The sequence below is a fragment of the Peromyscus eremicus genome, chromosome 6, assembly GCF_949786415.1.
Source record: "Peromyscus eremicus chromosome 6, PerEre_H2_v1, whole genome shotgun sequence".
In the NCBI taxonomy this organism is placed as follows: Eukaryota; Metazoa; Chordata; class Mammalia; order Rodentia; family Cricetidae; genus Peromyscus; species Peromyscus eremicus.
In genome coordinates this window covers 15,483,112-15,507,173 of record NC_081421.1, presented here as the reverse complement: position 1 = coordinate 15,507,173, position 24,062 = coordinate 15,483,112, and the positions used below count along the sequence as shown (strand labels likewise).

Here is a 24,062-nt window from a genome sequence, read left to right as displayed (position 1 = left end):
TGAAAGCTCTCCAGCTGAAAAGCCTCTAGACAAAAGGTGTTCCAGCCAAAAAGCCTTTAGTTCCTGTCTCCTCATGCCTTATATACCTTTCTCCACCCAGCCATCACTTCCTTCCTAGTGTTGGGATTAAAGGCATGTGACTTCCCAGTAATGGGATTAAGGATTGGTGCCACCACTGCTTGGCTCTGTTTCTCTCCTAGACTGATTAAATCTCATGTAGTCCAAGGTGGATATAACTCACAGAGATCCAGATGGATCTCTGCCTCCCGAGTGCTAGGATTAAAGACGTGTGGCACCACTGCCTGACCTCTATATTTAATCTAGTGGCTTGTTCTGTCCTCTTATCTTCAAGCAAATTTTATTAGAGTACACAATATATCACAACCTTTTCTGGGTAAGTCACTTCTTCCCTGTTCTGCCCCCACATTTTTTGTTTGTGGCTGTCACCATACACAGAAGACTAGGTCCAGATCAATGGCTGCAATAGATATAATACTGAAAATTTCAGCATCCCAATTAGAAAGTTCAGAGAAAAACCTTACCAATATAACAAATCAAACAAAAGATAGAATATGAGAATGTAAAGAAAAAGTAGAAAATCTATAATTAATTAGCAAATAATATAAAAAAAAAAGAAAAAAAGCCATGTTAGAAGACCAGACAAGAAATTTGAGATACTATCAAAGGCTCAAATCTTTGAATTCTATTGGCATACATGAGGAAACAGTATTCTCAATCAATAGCATAGACAAGATTAATAGAAAGATCACAGAGGAATTCTTCATCCAAGTAAGGAAATATATACACACACTGATACAAGAATCAAACAAAACCCAACCAGACAAGATCAGAAAAAGAAAACTCCAAAGCATATGATAGTAACACCACCAAATATACAAGACTAGGAAAAATATTGAAAGCTTAAGAAAAGAAAGTATACAAGTCATTTAGAAATGAACATGCCCAGGGCAACAGCTGAATTATTAAATAAAACTCTGAAAAGCAGAAGAGCCTGAAGTAATGAACTTCAAATACTACAAGGCCATGCATGTCAACCAGGACTCATGTGCCCAGTGAATCTGTCTGCCATAGCTGAAGAGGAAACACTTCCATGATACAAGCAGCCTGAAACAGTCATAGCAAATAATAAATTCTAAACAGACTACTAAATGTAATACTTCTAACTGAAGAGAGGAGTAAGCACGAGAGGAGACTTTTAGAAAGAAAACAAGCAAAGCTATAATTTAAGGAAATACAAAGGGCATCTAACAACACAAAACAACAGGAAAATAAAACACTGCAATCTAGGTACAACTTTCAATAACGAATCCAGATATCAATGGCCTCAACACTCCAGTCAAAAGACAAAGGTTACCTAGACAAATTAAGAAACAAAATCCAACTATCTATTGTCTATGAAAAGTCCCATCTTAGTTTAAAAGTCAAGCACCCTCTTACAATGAATGGATGCAAAATGTATTCTCAAAATGTATTCTAAGCAAACACTGTCAGGAAGCAAGCAGGTGTCGGCATACCTGAAAAATCATTTTCAAACTAAAATGAAGCAGAAGAGACAAAGATGTGCACTTCATACTAATTAAAGTGTCAACAAATACAAAATAGAATACTTACACACACACACACACACACACACACACACACACACACACATATATATATATATATATGCAGGTGCACCCAACTTCACAAGAAACCTAATGGAACAAAAGGCACAGATCAACACAGACGCAATAACATTATGTGATTGCAAACACCGATTTTTCCAATTGATTGGTCATCCAGCCCAAATACATACAATCTCAGAATTAAATGACATCTTCCTTCAATTGACCTAACCAATAATTAAATATTCCACCTCAACACCAAAGAATATATATTCCACTCAGCAGCACAAATAGGCTCCTCTTAAATAGAGCATATGCCTAGAGACAAAGGAAACTTTAAGAAATACGGAAAATTGAAATAATGCCATGTACAGTATGCAACCATTGAGTCATAAAAGTTAAAATTGACAGCAAAATAAACTCCAGTATGCATATAAACAAATAAATGACCTAATGATCCAAGTCAAGAATTTGAAGAAAAACAAACAAGAACAAACCAAACCCCCAAACAGTAGATAGTAAGAAATAATAAAAAGTAAATGAATTAAATAGAAAAAAGAAAACTGTACAAAGAACTAATGAATCTAATAGCTATTTTTCTGAGAAGATAAAGATGACCCACTGACTCCTTCATCAAGATTCTCTTGAGTCCCACACCAGAATGTAGACATGAAGCAGAGATCAGCAGAGTCTAGGGATCCCAGTCTCAGTTGATAAACCAACATTACAACTCCAGCATCTCTAGCTCAGGGAACATCACAGAGCAGGCAGAGGGAAAGACTGCAAACATCAGGAAGTCTGCTGTGAAACAGTCTCTCATGGAAATGGCTACATTAACAAGATCTGAACAGAGACAATATCAATAGACATGCTAAGGAAGAAGTAAGGAGGAATCTCCGAGGGCCATGCTCCTGGACAAGGAATTGCAGGAAACTAATGACTGCTGAGATAGGGATAGTGAGTCTCTCTCAGACAGGAACCCCTAATTGCTTGACTGATGAAATTGTAGTCAGCACTGAAACCATGTAACTACAAACAAGAAAACTGAACTCAGTAGGTTGTAGTTACACATTTGTGTCTCTGTGTGTGAATGAGTGCATTGAAGAGTAATTATAAGGGAAGAAGAGACTATCAATTTGAGACCTGCGGGGACATGGAAGAAGCGGGAGTGTGGGGAGAGTGCTGGAGGGAAGAAAGGGAAGTGGGAAAGTGATCTAATTGTACTTTAGTGAAAATCTATAGAAAAGAAAACATTCCTTTAATAACATACACAGGAAAGGAAATCATAAAAGGATTGAATATTGTGTCTTGTTTAGCCATACAAATCATGTTTTCTATGATATGTATAACAAAGTAATTGTGTTCACTTACTGCAATGCATTCATTTTTACTGTGAGAAAATAATGTGTTGTTTTTTTTTTTTTTTTATAATGTGTGTGGGTAGCTAAGAAGACAACTTAGAAGTTAACAGCATGCTTTGCTCTTCAAGAGGACCTGTGTTCTGCTCTCAGAACCTATGTGGTATTTTACAATCACCTGTAACTCCAGTTCCAAAGAATACAACACCATCTTCTCTCTCCCACAAGCACCAGACATGAACATGGTGCACATGCCTGGTGTACATGCAGGCAAAAGCACTCACACATGAAATAAAATAAACAAATAAAATGAATTACAATACAGTGTAGTGGAACTATTAATGAAGTAGACACTATGTCAACATTTTTAGAAAAAAATGTATGAAGTACACTAAAATGTGCTGTGGGCTGGGGAGAGGCTGGCATCTCATCACAGTATGGTAATTTAAAAAATATTTTTACATGCAAGTATGTAATTCTGGTGCAAAACTGAGAAACTTTTTAACCAAGCAGTTTCATACAACTAATTTCTTAAACAATTCAGCCGTCAATAGGCACTTGGTTTTTAAAACTGCCTAGGAGGAGCTGGAGAGAGGAATGTAAAGGAGGAAAGGATATTAATTCTATCATAATTTAAATGCATTTTAAAAATAAAAACTGCTCTTTGCGAGTGAAAGGGAAGGGGAACACTCATCCACTCACCCAAAGGTAAGGGCATACAAACATATAACCACTATGGAAATCTGTTTGGCCATTATTCAAGAAGCTGGTTATGGATCCACCTCAAGATCCAGCTACACTATTCTTGGGTATATACCCAGATAATATCTAATTACAGAGAATTGAAAAACTCTAAATGCAACATTTTTAATCTAAAGAAGGGCTACAGAGAAGGAAACTTTAAAAGACTTACGTGTGAAGGTATTTTGTTGTTTCCAGAGAAGTAACTCGTGCTGAATAATCACCATTTTTCTGCCAAGTATGGAAATGGTGGTAAACAACGTTATTATTTTAATATGGGTGGAAAACCATTTATCAATATATTAAATATTTAAGATATTTCAAAGACAATACAAGATTCCATCAAGTCATCTGGACATACCCTTCAAATTTATTAGTTCTAAAAGATTTTACAAAGTGTCTCATTTTAGAAGGAAAGAACAGTGTGAGATGGTGTAGATTTACTATGGTTCAAATCATCTGGATTAACTTGACAGGATGGAAAATGCCCTAATATAGGAAGGAGTCCTAAGTATTCTTGCTCTGGGAAAGTGTTTCCTTAGGCTCCAACTTAAGTTTCCAAAACTCAGGATTTCCCTACTTTAGTTTAAAAGTTTGCTATGAAAATTTCACCACCTAAAAACAGGCACAGAAATAGCAAAGCAGTATCTAACTTGCTTCTCAGTCTTGATCTGATTAGAATCCTAAATGAAAGCACTCTGTAATTCATGAATGGACCTATTATCAAATGCTACAGAATTCAGAATTTGATATTACTGAAATAAAGAGTAAGCCCATGGTGAGAACACTAATGAATTCCAAGACATAGGTTGCTCTATTGCTGGTCTTCCTTTAGCCAAGAAGGAAACAATGATCTGAGTTTTGTCATAATGATCCTGAATCGCCATGCTTACCATCAACCTACATGGAAGACAAAAATCATTTTTTATACATGTTATAAGTATACTCATGGGCTGTGATGGGGCTTAAATACTGAATACAGTTAATATAATTTAGATTCACAGAATTGTATTCCGTGTCTTCCTTCTGAGGCAGAGTTGTGAAATATCCTGAAATCTTGAGGTAAAGATTCAAGTATCTTGAAAAATGTTCCTTTTCACAGAAAAAGCACTTAGTGGGCCAATCACTTTCTGTCATCTTCCCTGGGAAAGGCGCTAGAGGTCTGTCACAAACACAGATTGTGCTACAGAGGATGATACAAAGGAACCCTTGCCTACAGATTACTATGAAAGAAAGAAAGCTCTAGCCTCTTTCTGCAAGTGCTTGGATTCATGGGATAATTTAGTATATCTGCAAACCCATTTGATGGCTGAAAAGAGAGACTCCTCCAAAGTATCGTGCCATGATGGTCTTCTAGGATACTGGAGTGCTTTGAATAAGTGATAAGGTTCAGATGCCTAGCAACAGCTTTGGAGAAATCTTAAGAGTTTTAGCTGCCAGAGAACACTGTTATATTAGGAGAAAATTTGAATTTTCAAGCACATAGTTGAATTTTCAACTACCCTTTCCTCATGGCTCCATAACTATTATGATAAAGATACAGATCAGTAGGTACAACCTGATAATCAAGTTTATTTAACACTGGACTAAAAGACAGGTGTAATCACATTAAATCCCCATGAATAAATGCTTCCTAAGTTTTCCTCATGTATGCCATATCTATCTGATATATGTAGGAATTTTTACTTTCTTGGACTGAGGGAGCATGTTAGATTGTTGAGCATTCAGGTAATAAGTTCGATGAAATATTTGGAAGATAAGTGTGAAGATTTTCTATCAAACTACAAATGTTTAGAATCAAAGAAGTAACTCAAAAACTAAAATTCTGTGCCATGCATTGCTTTATTTTTGGAACGACCAGAGCATGCTGGGATCTTGAAAGATAAAGATATTAAGGCTTCCAAAAGAGAGTTTAGCCATGAAGTTGAGTGGTAAAATAAACGCCTCATACATTCAAGCCCCTGAGTGTGATTCTCAGCATCATCATAGATCAGTCTTGAGATTAAGACTCTTGCACACCCGTTGCTATTCTGACCAATCTATCCCTTTGCTTGTCTCATGGCAAGTGGAGTTGACTAAAATGTTTCCATTCCAAAAGCATTTAAATAATGAAGTCACGCTTGGTTAAAATACAACATTGGTAAATATTTCATGTCTAAATTTAGTTTCAATTAGCGTTTTAACTTCTGGACTTACGTTTTGCGTTTCCCCATAATGGCATAATAAAGAGCACTCCATCCAAATGTGTCCTTTAACTGGTGATCAACACCTTTCTTCAGTAAAATTTCAACCATAATGTCACAATCCCATCTAACAGCATACATGAGTGTTGTTCTAGAATGACAGAGGCAATTCAATTACTTAAATGGTGAACTGTATACATTTTACCATCTAAGTATAAGGCCTTTGTGTGTAGAATGGACCATTAACTAAGTAGCCTTAAGCATCCTGAAAGCAGAGTTCAGATTCCTAAAATATGTCCAAGGCTAAAACTAGAAAACAAGCAGAAAACTTCTTAGCCCACTATGATACTTTATAGAGTAGAATTTGTATTTTAAATTGTTTATGGTGAATAACTGTTTGGAGAAAATTGACCAGAAGTACAGAAAGCTTTATATGAAAAAGAACACCATTTCCTTCCTATTCTATTAAAATACAATTCACTGTTAAATATGTAATCACAATTTGCGTAAAATGATTGTAATAATGTTATCAAATAATTTTAATGTTAAAAATGAATGTTTTCAATTCCTGATACTAATATCATGCCATATATGTAAGTTTACAACTACCATTCATGTATCATCCTTCTCTGCACACCACCAAAAGTATTTGAAGATTAAAGGGTGTTCACAAGGTTGTGTGATTGCAAACTTGAAAACACTGGAACTGACACTGTAAATGTACAATCTAATATAAATGCTATCAACTCATAGAAGATCATATGGCAGTCAAAATAAAAATCAAAATAAAAACCTCTCATTATGAAAGGGAATATGAACCTGACTATCGTTCTTTGGCATAACCATTTCATGTAATAGATATTTTTAGATATGTAACTGATGTTTTATTGACTTTTTCTAATCTAGTCCCATAACACATTTGAAATGAATGATTTTTACTATTCTAGACTATTTTCAACACAAGTAGTGTTTTAAAAATGCAAAGTGTAGTACCTTAGATATTGATCAGATGCGTGAAGATTCGCACCGTGTGTGATTAGGTGTGCTGCCATGCGGGGTTTCCTTTCTCGGAGTGCTAGCAGCAGAGGGGTCAACCCATCCTGTAATGATATCAATTAATCATTCGCAATACCGCATATTTCACAACTGAACTGAAAATCATATCTGTAGCCCTGTGATCGTAATGTTTACCATAGACTTGACCGCAGTAGTCTTTTCCTTATTAGCCTAATGCACCTGCTAACGATCCTCAAGATTGCAATGTTCTAACCATGGCTACGGTTGTCACAAAGTCCTCTAGTCCATTACAGAACTCATGTGACACCCATGGACCTGTGGTTCCTGTCACAGAAGTTGTCATGGTACTTTGAAGCCATGGCACTCTCCCCTCAGAGTTTATCTGAAGAGACACACAGCGACACACAGTGGCAAAGGTGTTAGATCCTAAGTTGCATGGATGAGCAAAATTGTCTTTTCTATGTCAGAAATTCTCCTGTATTTCAAAAGACAGTTATGTGGCAGATGTAGCATTTCCCAACAGAAAAATTCAATTAAGGACGATGACAAAACTATGGAATTGTCCAGTATTTAAAACCTGATTTCTGAAGTACTGTTTGGCAAATCTTCTGTGGGGCAAATATCAGTCAGCAACAGCAGAAGTTGTTTCACAGGCACAATTCTCAGAGTATTGTAATGATGTGGTATTTGCTGAGGACACAGAGGAAGCTCTTTGTGATTCTCCATTCAGGAAGGGCCAAGGGTAACAATGTCTGCCTCTTGCTCAGAACAGGTCACCAAAGAAATGACCTCAAAATGAGTAAGATCTCAAAGAATCTTTTTTTTTTTTTTTTGAACTCACAAAGATCCGCCTGTCTCTGCCTCCCGAGTGCTGGAATTAAAGGCGTGTGCCACCACCGCCCAACTCAAAGAATCTTTGATTGCTTACCTTGAAATGTATTCTGTCCTGTTACAAGTTGAAAACGGTCTTAGTGTTTAGAAAATCCAGTACATTTTTAAAATGTTTTTTATTTATATTATCTTTAGACAATTTCCTACACGAGATCTGTATTTACATAGTTTCTACACCCTCACTCCTCCAACTCCCCCTAACTCCCTCTGAAATTCAGGACCTGTTTTTTATTACTGTCACACACATGTGTATTATGTACAACCTACTGGTTCCATGTAATGTGAGCAGACTCTCTTTTTTATGTCTCTGCCTCTCCTTTTCTCTTTCCCTCCCCCTCTGTCTCTCTCTTCCTGTATGTGTGTTGGTTTGTGTGTGTGTGTGTGTGTGTGTGTGTGTGTGTGTGTGTGTCCATGTGCATGTGTGTAAGTGTGTGTGTTTAAGCATGGCCACTGTGGTTGGATAAACTATTGAGGAGTTTAGAGTGTCTCCCTGGAGAAAATTGAATTCTACTCTCAGCAGTTATGGATAATGGGCAACTCTTGATTTACGAGTGTAGTTTTGAAGTTTCCCCTATCAAGTGTTTGCATGTCAACTGGTGTTTTCCTTGTGCGCATCTTCTTTAGGCAACCATATTATTGAGATTTCATAGATGAATTATCCCTTTTGTATCTAGAAGACACTTTTCTGCAACAGTCATCCTGGTCACTGGAACTCAGAGTTTTTTTTTTTTGTTTGTTTGTTTGTTTTTTCAGAACTTTCTTTCTCAGTGTCACCTGAAACTTAAGTGTGGGTGTTGTATTGTAGATGTAGGATTGTGGTAGGCACCCATGGTCCTTTGGTCTTTGCATTTTCACTAGTTGTGGATCTCTGTTATACTCTGTATTTGCTGCATTTTAATCATCATTGCATCTAAGTCCAATTTACTGAGTGACTGTACTGTACTATAGCTAGTGCATACAGATCTGTGTAATGGAAGTTTTAGAGATGGGCAAGGCATTGCTTTCTTTCTGGTTTATATTTTGCTTAGAAAACAACCTAAGCAGGAATCAAAATAGAGCAATAATTTAAAAGTATTTTAAACATTAGAATTCAGAAATGAAGACACAACCGTAATCCCATCAATAGAGTGCAGGGTATTATTGCAGGAAGATCGTGACTTCTAGGAGAGTCTGGGCTACGTAGTGAAACCCTATCTAAAAAATTAATATTGGAAGTCTATGATGATTTTAGGATCATCAATATCAGTGAGATTAAAACGATGTATTGTAATTTACATGAAGTTATGCAACAAGGGGTGAAAAAGCCTTGGCCAACTGCACAGCTAACAAAATACACAGTGCCAGGCAGGTAAAAATTCCCTAGACTTTTTGGGAGTTCCAGACATTTCCCAAACAATATGAGCTACTGCCAGTGCTCTTGGTTGCCTCCAGTCACTTAAGTGTAAGATCTTGCTACAAAAGACACCAAATCCTTTGGAGAAAAGACTAGCAGGAATAAAGCTGGAACTAACCCAGTGATTCCTACCCAAGTACTAGCTTCCTGTGGTGCTCTGCAAACTGCCAAGGGAGAAAAGGAATCTTCAGACATCCTAAATTTATATCAAACACTAAGAAATAAGGCTAGTAGACTGAAACACCTGTATCGGCAAAGCAGGTGAAATGGGGGAATACAGCTCTGGTTTGTTAGCAAATAAAACACACTTGGAGGTTGGATTGTGGAAGTACCTCCTGCAGGGAACCATTCCATCATAGGGGCTCAAAAGCAAAATGATTTGATTTGTTATAGTCAGGATGAAGCATAGTTTTAAAAATTCTCCTAGAGATTGAGCGTGCACTGCATTCCTGGAGAAAACGGAGGTTATGAATGGACTGCGCTGTTCCATAGCCCTTGGGATTGTTTACTAAAATTTTAACCTCTGCTGCATGCATACTAATGGATGTGTGGAAATCAAGTGCTTGTAGTGCAATGTACCGTGCTTCAGTTGCAAATATTCCGTCTGTGATAGCAGTTTGAAGGTGAAGTGTCACCCACAGCCTGAAGTGATTTATATCCCAGCACAGCTTGTCAATATTTTGGGTAGGTGTTGAAGCTTTTGGAATTGGATATTTGACGGGTGTGATATTGGTATGTAGGCAGTTTTGGGGTACACCTATTCTGAGTTTTTCAAGAGGCCACTGATTCTGTTTCTGTGGAGATATGAGGAGGAAGGAAGGATTACAAGTTCCTGATACCACAGACAAAGCTATACCCAGCTGCCTATAGGAAGTTATCTTGATGGCTAACCAATGAAGAGAACCCAGCCCCTGGTGGGTGGCACCACAGCCTTGTTTCAGAACTTGGCTGTGTAAGACTTTACAGAGATAGCTGCAGAGTAAGCAAACAGGCATCCTGGACTCATTCATTTCTCCCTCTCTTGAGGATAGATGATATGTCAACAGCTTTCTCAAGATCCTGATTCTGTGCTTTGCCCAGTAATACACAGTAACTTGGAAATGTAAGTCAAATAATCCTTTTCGTCCATTATCTATTTTTATAAATATTTTCCATGGCTCCATAAAAGTAAGCTAAATTCTCTAATACTGATTTCAATAAATTAACATTTACTTCTCCCCCTTTGGAAATAATTTTGAGAGCTATATTCAATGCAATTTAATCGTATTCACCCCTTCCCTTTCACTACTTTCCAAATGCACCCCTCTTCTGTACCCACCCATCTTTCTAACCTTATTGATATAAACCTCCTCTCAAGTCTCTGGGGTCACTGTAGAAGATCAGGTTAAAGCTTGTAAGAGCCAGGTCCACTGGATGACCAAAAGCAAAGAGTGTCTCATGGGCACACCAGCGTAGATGTTCATATGACATCACAGTCACCGTGAAAACATTCAGAAGATGATGGTTGGAAGCTCAAGTGACACAAAATGTCATTATGCAAGCAGGAATTTAGCATGAAGGTCTGCTCTGAGCTGAGAACTTCTTGACAGTTATAGCTGCTAGGACTGGATAGTCCTTTTCATTTAAAGGTGTGGCCTGGGTGGACTGAGCATGCTCCAGCGGATGGTCACATACCCAAGAGTATGTGGGCAGCACGAGTTGGACTCAATGGGGGTAAAAAACAAACTCTAACAACATATCAATACTTAGATGGATACCGATCAAGTTATTTCAAAGTGCCAGTCAAGTAATACTTCAACTTCTAAACGTGAAAAAAATTGGACCAAGATATGACAACTGTTAAAGCATATAGTTTTCAAATACTTGGGAATTCAATTTAGAAAATCTTTACCTTTGTAGTATCTTCAATGTTTCCCCCAAATTCAAGAAGACTGCTGGCAATATCTGGCCTGTCTACATACACTGCATGGTGGATCGCTGCTTCTCCGTTGCAGTCTTTGATATTGGGATCTGCTCCATGATCAAGTAGGACAGACACGATCTCTGTCTCCCAACTCTGTACAGCCTGTGGATATCGTTACCAGGAAAACACTGTCAATTTAAAGAACACACAAGAAACTTCCCCCAGCTTTCACCATGATTTATATTTAAGTGACTTTAATTTTACTTTCATTCTAAACACTTAGATCAACTTAATTACTGAAATTGAAGTCTTTGAAATACCTTCATTAGTGGTGTGGACATTTGATTATCAAGGGCATTTATCTCACAGTCCTTAAATATCAGAAAACGAACCAGATGGATATGCCCATAGAAACAGGCAAAGTGGAGCGCAGTTCTGTGGGAATGAGAGACATTTTGAAGGAAAACTGTAAGGCACTATTATCAACATACACAATCACTCTGGCATTTATAAATATTATATAGTATGTAAGTCCATAGACACATAAAAATATTTAACTTCATTCAAAATTTATTTTTATTTGCTCTTATAATTTACTGTATTTAAAAATTTATTGCAACTATCATTTATCCCAGTGTGAATAATACACACAGCTGTTGCAGCCTAGATAAGTGCTCTATTAGTGAACTACGTAGTAAAGAGCAGCCTATTTGAACAAAAAGAACATGACTATTGGGTGAACTCATTTTCAGTTTAAATCCTACTCTAGACACTACCATCAACCAACTACATCTCAGCCTTCCTGTGTTGTGAATTCTTGTCCAGAAAATGGGTGTTAAAAGGAATACTTCTATCAAATTAGGATGACTCAATTAGATTCTTTGCAACTATTAGAAAATATTCTTCAACAACAACTTAACAATCTTTTCGGTATTTAAGTTATGAATGTTAACACTATAATAAACATATTTCAAGTCAATGTTAGTTCCATTATCTCTATTTTGTAAATATATTAAGGAGTATAAATTTTAGAGTCTAAGGACATCTCTTCAAAACTTGAGACAAGTTCTACAATAAATTTATGCTTCTGCTGCCTCAGCCTGCAAAGAGCTGGGATTGTAGATATGACACACCACTGAGCTTGAGATTTGGTTTTTCACGCATTTTAACTCAGCTAAAATTGAAATGTCATTTACCATTCATAATGTACAACAGTGACTGCCAAAACTTAAAGGCAATTCTTAATACATAAGATAGCATGTCATTTTGCCATGTATGATGTCTCTACTAAGTGAAACGTGATATATAATGTGATATACATATACATACATATACACATATCCATATATATAAAACATTTCTAGACTTTTACTGGATTTTTTAAAGAAAGTTACGAAATGTATTATTGACAAAAACTGAAATTATCAACAGCAAAATCTAAATGCACAGCAAACTTGGCTTTGATTTTTAAGGAACTTTAATTCAAAGGAAGTAAGTATGGAACTTCAAGTCAAATACATAAGAATGCCCATTTTTGATAATAGTTAAATTCATAACATACAGAGAAATTAGATGTATGCTATGCCTAACGTCAGTATCTAATATCAATTTCATGAGGGAGATTTAGTACACTGTGGGCCACCTCGAGTAAACCCAAAATTGGGAAAACAAGACAGTTTGTTGATTTGTAAATCATGAAATTCACAGCAAGTTCCATTCACCTCTATCAGAAGTAAGTAAAGATGTCAGAAGTAACTTTCAGAGAACTTGGAGCTTGTCAGCACATTGTGTTATTAAAATGGTGGCTGATCAAGGCCGCACTGAATAAACTTTCAGAAACAGATGACGTAATGAGTGAAGGAACTTAAAAGAAATTTACAGAGATGGGAGAGTGATATATCCCCTGGAAACTAGTGAGAAACAACAAGAAAATGAAGGAGCAGCAGGAAGAGGAGCACACAACCATCTATCAAGTTTAGATTATTTCTGTTATTTTCAGTGAGGAATATAAATGTTAGTACACACAGATAAAAGATCCATATTCAATGTTTTTGGGTGATTTTAGGTGGGAGGAAGACTATTGTGAGGAACACTACTCTTGATCTCTGTAGTTTCTACAGTTTACACAACATTGTGTTTATTAGGTACATTGAAATTAAATCCCATTACTTTATAGTTTGTTCAATTATTCTATTGTGTATTCGATGCTCCATAAGAAAATGCTCCATATGGGAATTACGGGGTGACAGTAAACCTGCTGAGCTTTGGTCTTATGGTTCTCCTGCTCCAGAAGAAGATCTGGACACTGGACCTGTGTGATCACGGGTACCAAGGAGACTGTAGTCCAGAAAGCACAGCTGGTCTCTCCTCACTCCTGTTGCCCTCAACAGAGCTAGGAAAAGTAGGCTTCTCCCATCACCCGATTTCCTCAAGGCCCCTCATCCTTAGCTTCCAAGTGTTCTTACCGTTTCCCTTCATCCTCATCGTTCACATGAAATTGCTTCTTCCTGAGGAGACGCACCACCACTTTGAGCTTTCCCATGCATACTGCCTCATGAAATTCATTTTCAGGGTCATAAGGCTGGCAGTACCTGTCTTCAGTTCCACAGTGAAAGCAGGACAAGTATCCCGTTGCCCTGCTTGGGCCGTCACAAAACCCCAATGGGGTTTTCGGCTCCTTCTTAAAGCAGAAGAGCTTCCTCGGGGTGGACAACATAGCTGTCACCACCTTTCTATCAACTCAACACTAAGTAATTTTAGGAAATGATGAACTTTTAACCACTGACTGTCTAACAACCAGAGCCTAAGTCTGCGACTCTCACAAGTGCGAGGCTATGGTTTGACCAGTAAAACTGAAGCATCCAGTTATAGAACAGTCGTTGCTAAGCAACACTGGTAAACAAAAGCAAGCTCCTTCTTCCTCAGGCATAACTGACAGTTTATGGAGCAAATAGTGCTCACTGTGCATGTGCAGTGTAAATGGGGAGGTCTTCTGTGCTCGTTTGCACATATCCTCCACCTCTTCCTCAGGTTTGGTGGATCCCTTTCCTCCCCGCTGTAATCTTGCTTGGTGCTTCTTTTCTTTGGGACTGCAATTATTCATTATAAAATTTCTTCTTGGGTTTGTGGTTTGTTTTTATTTACATTTTTACTAAGAGGTCATGGATGGATTGCTTTCGTAAGGACATGGAATTTCTTGAAACTTCTCTCTGGTGTTTTTGGTTCTGTGTTTTTGGAATTTTCAGTGAGGTGAAAAGCTGTAAAATAACGATTTTTAAGTGCTTGGGAGTGATGGTACACACCTTTAATCCCAGTCCTTGGCAGGAGACAGAGACAAATGTATTTCTGTGAGTTTAAGGTCAGCCTGGTCAAGTGAGCCAGAGCTGCATTGTGAGAACCTCCTCAAAAATGGCAAATTTTCTTTCTTTCTTTCTTTCTTTCTTTCTTTCTTTCTTTCTTTCTTTCTTTCTTTCTTTCTTTCTTTCTTTCTTTCATTAAGAGATTTTTCTATTCATTTTACATATCCAGCAGGGATTCCCCTGTCTATGGTGGTATTTTACTTGTACTGAAATATGATTTAAATTGTATGTTAATAAATAAAGTTGCCCGGGGGTCAGAGCTATTAGAGCATTATCAAGAGCATGGCGGTGGTGGTGCAAACCTTTAATCCCAGCACTTGGTAGACAGAGCTAGGTAGATCTCTGTGTGTAAAAGGATACAGCCAGCATTGGAGACACACGCCTTTAATCTCAATCCCAACCATAGAAGACCTGGAAGTCTTTACAGACAGGCAGTGATGAGGCATGGTTTACAACCAATGAGAAGGCAGAACAGCTAGACTGTATAGAGACATACACACAGGAAGTAGGTCCCTTTTTCGGAGAGCTCTCTTGGCTGAAGAGGATCGCTGAAGCAGGAAGAGTGAGGCTCTTAGCTCTGACCTCTTGGCTTTCTTCTCTGAATCGGCTCTGTGTTTCTTATTTAATAAGACGGTTGGTTACATCTACACCTGTCCTCCTTCCTCCCACTCCCCGAGCCTTCCCTCACAACCCACTCTCCCATTCCCACCTCCTCCAAAGCAAAGTCTCCCCTGGGGAGTCAGTAGAACCTGGTATGTTCAGACGAGGCAGGTCCAAGCTCCTCTTCCCTGCTTAATGTCTTTACAATACAATGTGGAGAAGTTATTATCCAACCATGGCTGTTGTGGTTCTAAATGTCTTCTGTAGAACTGGTTCATAAATTTCCTTAGATATGAGGAAATTTCTGCTATTGTTTCACAGAACTTGATTTTTATGCTCTGATTATCTCCACTCTATCTGCAATGCCAGATATTTATATTTAGTCTCTGAGGTGTTTTTCCACATGAATGTCCCCCACAGGTTTAGATAATTGAACACTTGGCCCCAGATGGCGGTACTAATTGGGGAGGATGTGGAATATCTGGGAGATGGAGCCTTAATAGATGACATCTGTCCCTGGAGACAGGCCTTGAATAGTCTCTGCCCTTGTGTTTGCCCTCTGCTTCCTGAGTGTGGTTGAGATGGAACCTCTAAGCTTCCTTTTCCTGCCCCCATATGGGCCATTTGTGCTAAGTCTCTCCACCATGATAGACTCCGATGCCTTTGGATCTGGAATCCCAAATACACTCTTCATTCTGTAAGATGCTTCTGGTCATGGTGTTTTATCACAGAAACAGAAAATTAACAAGTACAATATCTGAATAGCAGCATCCCAGAGATCTTGAATGATGTGTCCATTACATTCAATTTATTAATGCCTTAATATAATCATATGCCCACCTTGATTCCCAGCCCCGATGTTCTTCTGCTTGATTCTCTCTATTGCTGATGCCTTTTAAAGTTTCTATACTTGTTGTATAGAGATATCCATGTTATTGTTTTCCTTTTATCATTAAGAGACTCATTTGAAGCAGGAAACAGAGACACAGCAACATCGAAACTAATACACACTCTTTTGATGAGAAAACTGACCCGACACCCGTCTGATACAAACCCAATCAAAACTGGGCTGGACTAGGTTCACTAGCCATGGACATGGACATGGAGGGCTCAGAGTCACCATCCTGTGTAGAGATCTTCTGAAGGAATTTCCCTAGGACTCCTACTGTGAGAGAAAGAAAGGGCAAAAGGGAGTTTGTCACTGGAAAGAGATTTCATAGTCAGGCCAGTGATGACAGTCTCCTTGATCAGGATGGGTCACCTTAGCTATGCTCCTCTTCCCCTCTGTTTACACTCAGACCTCACTGAACCTCTTTGTTCCTTCCCCCAAGGTGGCTACAAGGAACAAATCCCCCTTTTTCTGCTTTTCGTTATCAACTGTGTTTTTAATGGACTCATTGAGGACAGGTGACTTGTTGGGGCCAACTCTGACGGCCTGAACACAAAGCAGGAACATGATTCAGAAAATGTTTTTAAATTTTATATTTTAATTGCATGTTTTTAAACATCTCTCTGAGAATTTGTTAAAAATAATAAAAGAATAAAATTTCTATGAGAGAATCATACTAGTCACACAAAATTTGAAAATCCAGAATGTCAGCAGCTTTTAAGACACCGGGCAGTTTGGGGAGTCCACTCATCTTTGCCCAACATTATGTTCCATTTGTCGTACAAAAGACGTATTACTGCGAATCTGGAAATGTGCTTAAAGCAGATATTGTAATTCAAAACACTGAATTTTTTCAACATTAGAAACACAAGGAATACTCCAGCCCTGCTTCATGGGGTGTTAATTTAAGATATATGAACAGTTAATAAAAAGCCTGAGCCATTAGGCTGAACAGTTTAAATAATATAAGCATCTGTGTATTTATTTTATAAGTGGGCTGTTGGACTGCCGGGCTTGGTGGGACCCGGAGAGAAAACTCTCTAGCTACAACTCATAAGTTCTGTTTATGGGTCAGCTTGACACTGTTGGGTTTTGCTTGCTTTTGCTTATGGCCTATTATTATTATTATTATTATTATTTTGAGAGCCAGTCATATTACATGGCTCAGGCTGTCCTCAGACCCACAGCAGCCCTCCTGCTTCATCCTCTGAGGTGCTGGGATTATAAATACAAGCCATGTGCCCAGATAAGTTTCTGGATGAGGTGGGGTGGGGGGTTGGGGGGGTGTGCCATCAGGAGCTCTCCTCACTGGTCTTGTAAGACATTTGCCTAAGGTATTACAGAATGATAGAGTTTCAAATCAGAAGGCAATGGAAGCCGTGTGTACCCTCATAGGAAATCAACCCCCCCTCCGCCACGTTTAAGTAATGTGCTTGAGATGACACAGGTTACAATCAATTAATTGTAGTGTCAGCATTAGAATCCAGGACAGGGTTTATCATCAGACTTTAAAGGATCCTCTCATTTCAGAAGCAAAATGTGCAACTTTACCCCTTGATTTTATTCCCAATTTTCAACTGGAATCTCTCTATCTGGTAAAGGCCAGGAAGCTATATGGATTGTTTTATGTAAAATATAAGCAATTAGTCACTTAAAATAGACAGAGTGGAATATACCTGAAATAAAGAAGTTGAATTTCATAGTCACACATCATACAAAGTTTGAGGCATTGATATGATTTTGTTAAACAAGAGCTTTCTATGACAAAGGTTAAAAAAGTCGCATTATTAGCGATTATAAATATAAAATGTATTAAAAGGTGCTCCCATTGTTTCTACCTGTAATAAAATCAAAATTATCTTCCTTGCTTTAGGAGTCACAGCAACCCACCTTGGAGTTCAGCTTCCGGCGGGCTGCCGATCCCATGGTTCCACAAGATGGCAGTGTCGTACACAAATGTGAGCCGGAGTTCCGACTTCAAGTCGAAATGCTGCCAGCCTCCCACCCCCACGGGGGAATGGAACACGTAGGAAACGTACAGAGGAACTCGAAGGGTCACGTAGGACTGCACGAGGTTTAGGACCTAAGACAATGAAATCATCCCCGTCAGTGTTAACCAAACCAGGCCAAGTCTGCAGAATTTCACAGCACTGTGTTTTCCTCACTTCACACACAATGTCACCACTGTCATCGGCACGGGGATGTTCACCATTTCCAGCAATACATAACGGCAACTTTATGAAGGCAGTCTCATGCACATAATTCACCCACTTAAGTGGATAAGTCAATAGTTTTTTGATGTATCCAAGGAACCATGCAACCACCACCACAATCAACTTTAGGAAGTGTTCATTGCATCCACAGGAATCTAGCACCCAGGAGAAGTCACCCTCCTCATGGTGTGGGTGACTGCTAATCCATGCCCTGTATTTGCCTCCTCTGAGCACATAGAAATGGATCTTGTCGGTTGCTCTTCTTTCGATGCGTTACTGCCTTTTATTAAGGGATAACAGCATAATATATAGATATATTCTTTTTTATTGACCCTCAGAGGAATGGTGTGAATTTGGAACTATTATGCAAAATGCATCTCTGAACTATTTTTTAATCATATAGAGGAAGTTAGGATGAACATAAAGATGTAAAAAATACACGTTTAGCAATGGCATGGTGCAGTTATGATATTTCAAAACAAATGAACTGTCTTTGAATTTTATATTTTCTTTCTTCTGGTATTCAACAGTGGGGTAAGGGAGGTCAAGAGAATAAATTAATACGTATCAAGAATCTACCAAATTTCAGACAATGTGTTGGTTACTAATGAAAGCTATTTAGTATTTTCATTCTCATAATTGTATGTATGCAAGGTGGTTTGATGGATGGAAGGATAATGGCTAGAAAGCAAAGAGGTAGAAAATTGAAGACTCAGAGAAATTAGGCAAGTTCACCAGAATTTTTGAAAACTTATTCTTATTTTATGTGCATGAGTGTTTTGCCTGCATGTACGTATGTATACCACATGGTACATGCCTGGTGCCCACAGATGTCAGAAGAAAGCATCAGATACCCTGGAACTTGAGCTACAGACATGTGAGCCACCATGTGGGTGTTGTGAACTAAAGCCTGCAGGAGCAGCCAGTGCTCTTAACCACTGAGCCATCTCTCCATGCCCTGCCCCCTCATCAGAAGTCTCTGAACCTGAGTGGCCTGTGGAAATTGGAATCTAGATTCTAAGCCCCTGTTCATCTCTCCCACACTTTATGAGATTCTATACAATGCGGAGCAATCCTAAGACCACCTAACTTACTGCATTTTAATTTCCAAGTGTGCTAAGGACCAGTACAGCAATCACATCTCCTCTCTGTGCAAGAGGAAATGGTAAGCTGACTCTTCTTGGAAGTTCCAAGCAGGCTTTTGGAACTGGTCTCCTACAAAGAATTGACATAGGGACTAGACATGTATTTCACTCATGAGAACTATGCAATGATATGTCACACTATCATGGGGTTAAGAGCGAAGTCTTCAAGTCACACACACGACAATCCAGATCAATAACGAAAACACATGTAACAAGAAAGACCCACCTACCAGATAAGCAACTTGTTTGGTTCTCACCTGTGGGAAGCAGATACACCCTGCTCCCTGTTAAGTCAGTACCTTGTAACTTGAATGCTTTGAGATGCATTTCCCAAGAGCAGCCATAATGACTACCACTGAACAATGAGTTCTGAAGAAGGGCAGTTAACACTCTGGCTACCTGGGAAAGTGACTTGTTCAACCAATATGGCACTGGTGATTAAGATTCATATTTCATTCTGTGACTTTAATAATCCATCAGCTAAAACGTTAGGCTTTAGGCATGGACTTTCAATTTTAAAAATGTAGCTTTATGTTTGCCAATATTGACATACACGCCATCAAATGTTATGTGAAGTGCTGTTCAGAAGGAAATATTTAGCATTTACTCTCAATAAGATAATTGGAATGTAGCATTCTGAATGGTTCTCATTTGATTTTGTTCAACTTACTATGTAGCCTACTGGCAATCCTCCTGCCTCAGCCTCCTGAGTGTTGTGATAACAGGTGTGAGTCTCCACACCTGGCTTTATTTTGTTTAATTCTCAATGTGGTGATTTTTGAACATAGGACCTACCCAAGTCTTGTACATCTTTTTTTTTCATATTTAAGGCCAGGTTTTCCTGACTATTTAGGATCTCTGCCTGGAGGGGACAGAGCTGAAACGGAACCTACTTCAATCATCCAGTCACCTGCCTGTTTCTTCAACCAAAAACTGCAATGCAACCGTAATTTCCGATGCCACTTTCCAGAGCATTCCATTTCTTTTAACCTTTACCTCAGGACCTTTAAAGGTATAAATCATCATCTGCGGCCCAATTACTGAACTGACATGCCCTTAGTGACATTTAAAGTTAATTAACAAAGGCAAACAACAATTTTAAGATTATATTTAAAGGGAGCAAATATCTTGGAGAAAGTAACACATTGTCAAATTTATATTATGCTACCGAGTGCCAAGCATATATGTGGAGAGGATATTGTTCACCTAAGGGCCTGAGACAGGGGGTTACTTTTTGTGGGAGATGGGTAGAGGCGGGGATGAATGCCATTATAGCAATATCCATACACAAAGACTTGCCACTCTGTCTCCATTTAGAAGGCTCAGTAGCCACACACAGCTGCTGGCTACCATGCTGGACAGCGCAGTTCTACATTCCCATACTCAGTAGCCACACAGCTGATGGTGATCACACCAGACAGCACAGAGATTCCCATATTCAAGGTTTTTTAATTAGGCCACATGTATTAGAAACAAAAACCATTGAAAAGTTGTTTACCTGCACATATATATGGCCCTATAATGCAGAATATGTGTTTTGTATTTACCCAAAAGATTGAACACAGAATTTGTAAAAATTCTTGTTCAGGGATATCACTGGTGGGGAATGGCCCGCATTGCAATGTTTTTCTTGTGTCTTTTATCGCCTCAAACATCAATCAAAATGGGGGTATTAGTGACTATATAAAGCATCACACATCAAAATACAAAGCTTCAAATCTCACAGTGTGCAGTTAGCTGCTCAGTTGAGAGGACTGTTTCAAATTCTTAGCCAAATTCTCTGAGTAATATTCATCTAAGAGTGCTTAGGAGCAAGGAGACCTTGGCTTCTGCCCATTTACAGCTCTTCTGTAGGTCGGTGAATCAGAGAGAAAGCCTGGGTAGGCATCAATATTGAGCCAAATTTTGTACAATGAAGGACAACTTTAAGGGAGGTTTGCTATATAGAATTATGCATAATCTAATGAACAACCATAGAAATATGGTGTATTATGATGTAATGTTCAAAAGGGAAACAACATGTAGCCATCAAGTTATAAGTCTGGCAGGTATGGTGGCTCACACCTTTAATCCTAACACTCGGCAGGCAGAGGCAGGGGATCTCTATGAATCCATGGCAAACCTTGTTTACACAGTGAGTGCCAAGTCAGCCAGGATACATTCTAAGGCTGTCTCAAAGGAAAAAAATAACTCTGAAAAACTTACCTTGTCGTGGCACATGCTCATGTTAAATTAAAAAGCAACATACAAAATAAAGTTAGAAAAATTAAGCCACCACCGTTAAACTATGTATGTAATTAAAGAGGTTAATATGTCTTTGTGTAATTATGGTGGGATAACGGATGGGATTTTATCTGACTTTCACTTGTTCTCTTGAGTTCAGAAATGATGTTATTTTGATTACAAAAATTATTGCAAAAATTAACTGCTAAGTCTGATAACATAGGCAGCAGCATATGTCATGAACATTATGTGAATTGGGTTGTTCTTGACTGATGTAGCATGGCTTACTTATAAAAGACATAAGAGAATTCTCATAAGAGAATCAGTATAGGATTATAGGAAGTGTAAAATAATAGGATGAAAAGTTGTGACTTCTGATATATATATTCCAGCCTCTGTGTTCATATTTATAAATCAAACACACCTGTAAAAAAGGAGGCAAAAATTCTTCCTCAAAGAAATCAACTGAGAACAATACTTGTTTACTTCTCCAGACCACAGAGTGTCTTTCCAGGAGCGTATTGCAATTCCATGCCGTAAGAGCAAACTGTTAATTGGGCTGCATTTCTGCAGCGTAGGCCTGGCTGCTGAACAACGTGACCAGCTGCTGTGGACCTAAGAAGTCAAGAGAGTCAAGAGTCTAACCTTGAACAAGAGCCAGTAAAACTCAGAAGAATGTCTTTTATTTTTCAAAGAACTTGTTTAAAAAAAAGAGTCACCCAAACTCCCAATTGTTTAAAAAACTAAGTTTAACTTCTGTCCCGTGTTTCTCATTGCATGCTCAACCTTAATTAGAACAAACAAACAAACAAACAAAAACAGAAAATGAGACATGCATAGAGACAGAGCAGAATTATTGATTAAATATGTGTTTTTTTGTTATCTGCCTTTGCATTTTTTTGAGGTTAATAGCTAAAGATTATTTTAGAACTGAATAAAATTCAAGAACTTTAAAATTCTTTTTCTGAACAGGCGAAATTCTTAGCCTCTTAGTGAGTGTCGGAAGTGACCTACATAAGTCTTCTTTGCTGGTGCGTATGGGGTCCTCACTGGGCCCCCGGGATGTTTCCTGGTACAGACTAGATGTCAAACGACTGTTTTGTGAATGTACAACTGAATAAGGAGGTCTTGATATCAGCTGAAGAGAGCTGTAGTCACACTACACAAAAGTCAACACACACACACACACACACACACACACACACACACACACACACACACACACACACCTCCAGCCCCAGGGCCTGGATTAGCTACATTTCACCATCCCAGCTAAGGATGTATGTTAGCACATGGTTTCCATTATGGTTGCTGTGCAGCATTCATCTATGAGGGACAGAGGGAAGCTCAGTTGGCTTTCTTATAATAGTGTCTATGACCACATCCATTTTCACAGTCAATTACGTGTTAGGATAAGCACATGATGGGTTATCCGCACGGGCACACAAGATAAGCACACAGTGAGTTACCAGCACAGACACACAAGCTACATAAATTTGGGTAAGTTATCTGAGTTTTCTTTGTTCCTCTTTTCTGATCTGTAAAGGGGAGTGGGTGGGGCAGGGCATGGTATTTATTTGTATGGAGTTTTGAGGTTAGGAAGAATAGCTATATATGTTTAGAAAAGTGTAAGGCACATATTTAACAATAAATTTACTAGTTGTTATTATTTTGACTATCACCATCATTGTTATTATTTTGGGTTGAGACAGGGTCTTATGTAGCCCAGGCTGGCCTCGAACTTCTCATCTTTCTGTCTCCAGTTCTGAGTACTGGAACTATAAGGTGTGCAGTGCTACACTTGGTCTGTGTGGTGCTGGCCAGACTTGGGGTTTCATGTACATTAGGCAAACTCCCAGCCAACTGAGCTCTCTCCCCATCCCCACTGCCGTTATCTTAATCGTTAGAACTACCATCTGACTATTTGTCTCCAGTCTTAGACGCATCAGTGAATGGAAGAACAGAAAAGGGATGTCTTGGAGGGCTAGCTTACTTTTATATTAATTAAGGTTGTTTTTTCTCCTCTACCCATGGTTCAGCAGTGTGCTCCGGGGAGAAAATAAGTCGATAGTCTGTAGAGAAATTGAAGTTTAAGCCGAGGAAGAATATAGGGGTGAGTGGGATTGTCCGTCTTTAAGCTTTCCTTTTAGAGCGTATGCAATGTGTTTCACTAGCTTGTTACCATGTAGATTACGGTGAAGGTTTTAGAATTTCATAATAAAACCCAAAACTTCAGTGACTCCCACTGAATCTGTTCTTCTCAGCGGCACTGATCATCGTGGTTCCACCATTGGACTGATTTTCAATAATACCAAAGCAGAAAAACTTCTCAGAAGGGATTCTGATACGTTGGCCATCTACTGAAAAAGCTTACATGAAATGGTTAGGAACTAGATGCTCTGCAGACCGGAGAGATGGTTCAGCAGTTAAGAGCACTGGCTGCTCTTCCAGAGGATCTGGGTTCAAATCCTATCACCCCCATGGTAGTTTACAGCCATCTGTAACTTCAACCTCAGTGGACC

The 24,062-nt window shown here is 38.6% G+C and overlaps 1 protein-coding gene and 1 long non-coding RNA gene across 9 annotated transcripts in view; one reads left to right on the top strand and one right to left on the bottom strand.

The window, feature by feature from the left end:
* The window catches only part of LOC131912936 (POTE ankyrin domain family member B-like), a 69,854-nt gene extending 51,786 nt beyond the window's left edge, over positions 1 to 18,068 (bottom strand). For 2 of the 8 annotated variants that reach the window (XM_059265225.1, XM_059265226.1), the window contains exons 1-6: positions 13,577 to 13,966; positions 11,432 to 11,546; positions 11,100 to 11,273; positions 6,901 to 7,007; positions 5,921 to 6,058; positions 3,897 to 3,955 (exon numbers count right to left, since the gene is read on the bottom strand). In XM_059265225.1, coding sequence (XP_059121208.1) covers positions 3,897 to 3,955; positions 5,921 to 6,058; positions 6,901 to 7,007; positions 11,100 to 11,273; positions 11,432 to 11,546; positions 13,577 to 13,827 — 844 coding nt within the window. In that variant the 5' untranslated portion in view covers positions 13,828 to 13,966. Of the gene's footprint in view, positions 1 to 3,896; positions 3,956 to 5,920; positions 6,059 to 6,900; positions 7,008 to 11,099; positions 11,274 to 11,431; positions 11,547 to 13,576; positions 13,970 to 16,102; positions 16,236 to 17,849 lie in introns of those variants that run through there. The other 6 variants (XM_059265233.1, XM_059265229.1, XM_059265231.1 and 3 more) reach the window with 6 other exon arrangements.
* LOC131912938 (uncharacterized) lies at positions 14,027 to 18,755 on the top strand. Its single transcript, XR_009379756.1, has 2 exons — positions 14,027 to 14,141; positions 17,833 to 18,755. It is a non-coding gene; the product is annotated as an uncharacterized LOC131912938 (long non-coding RNA).
* Positions 18,756 to 24,062: the final 5,307 nt, after the last annotated feature.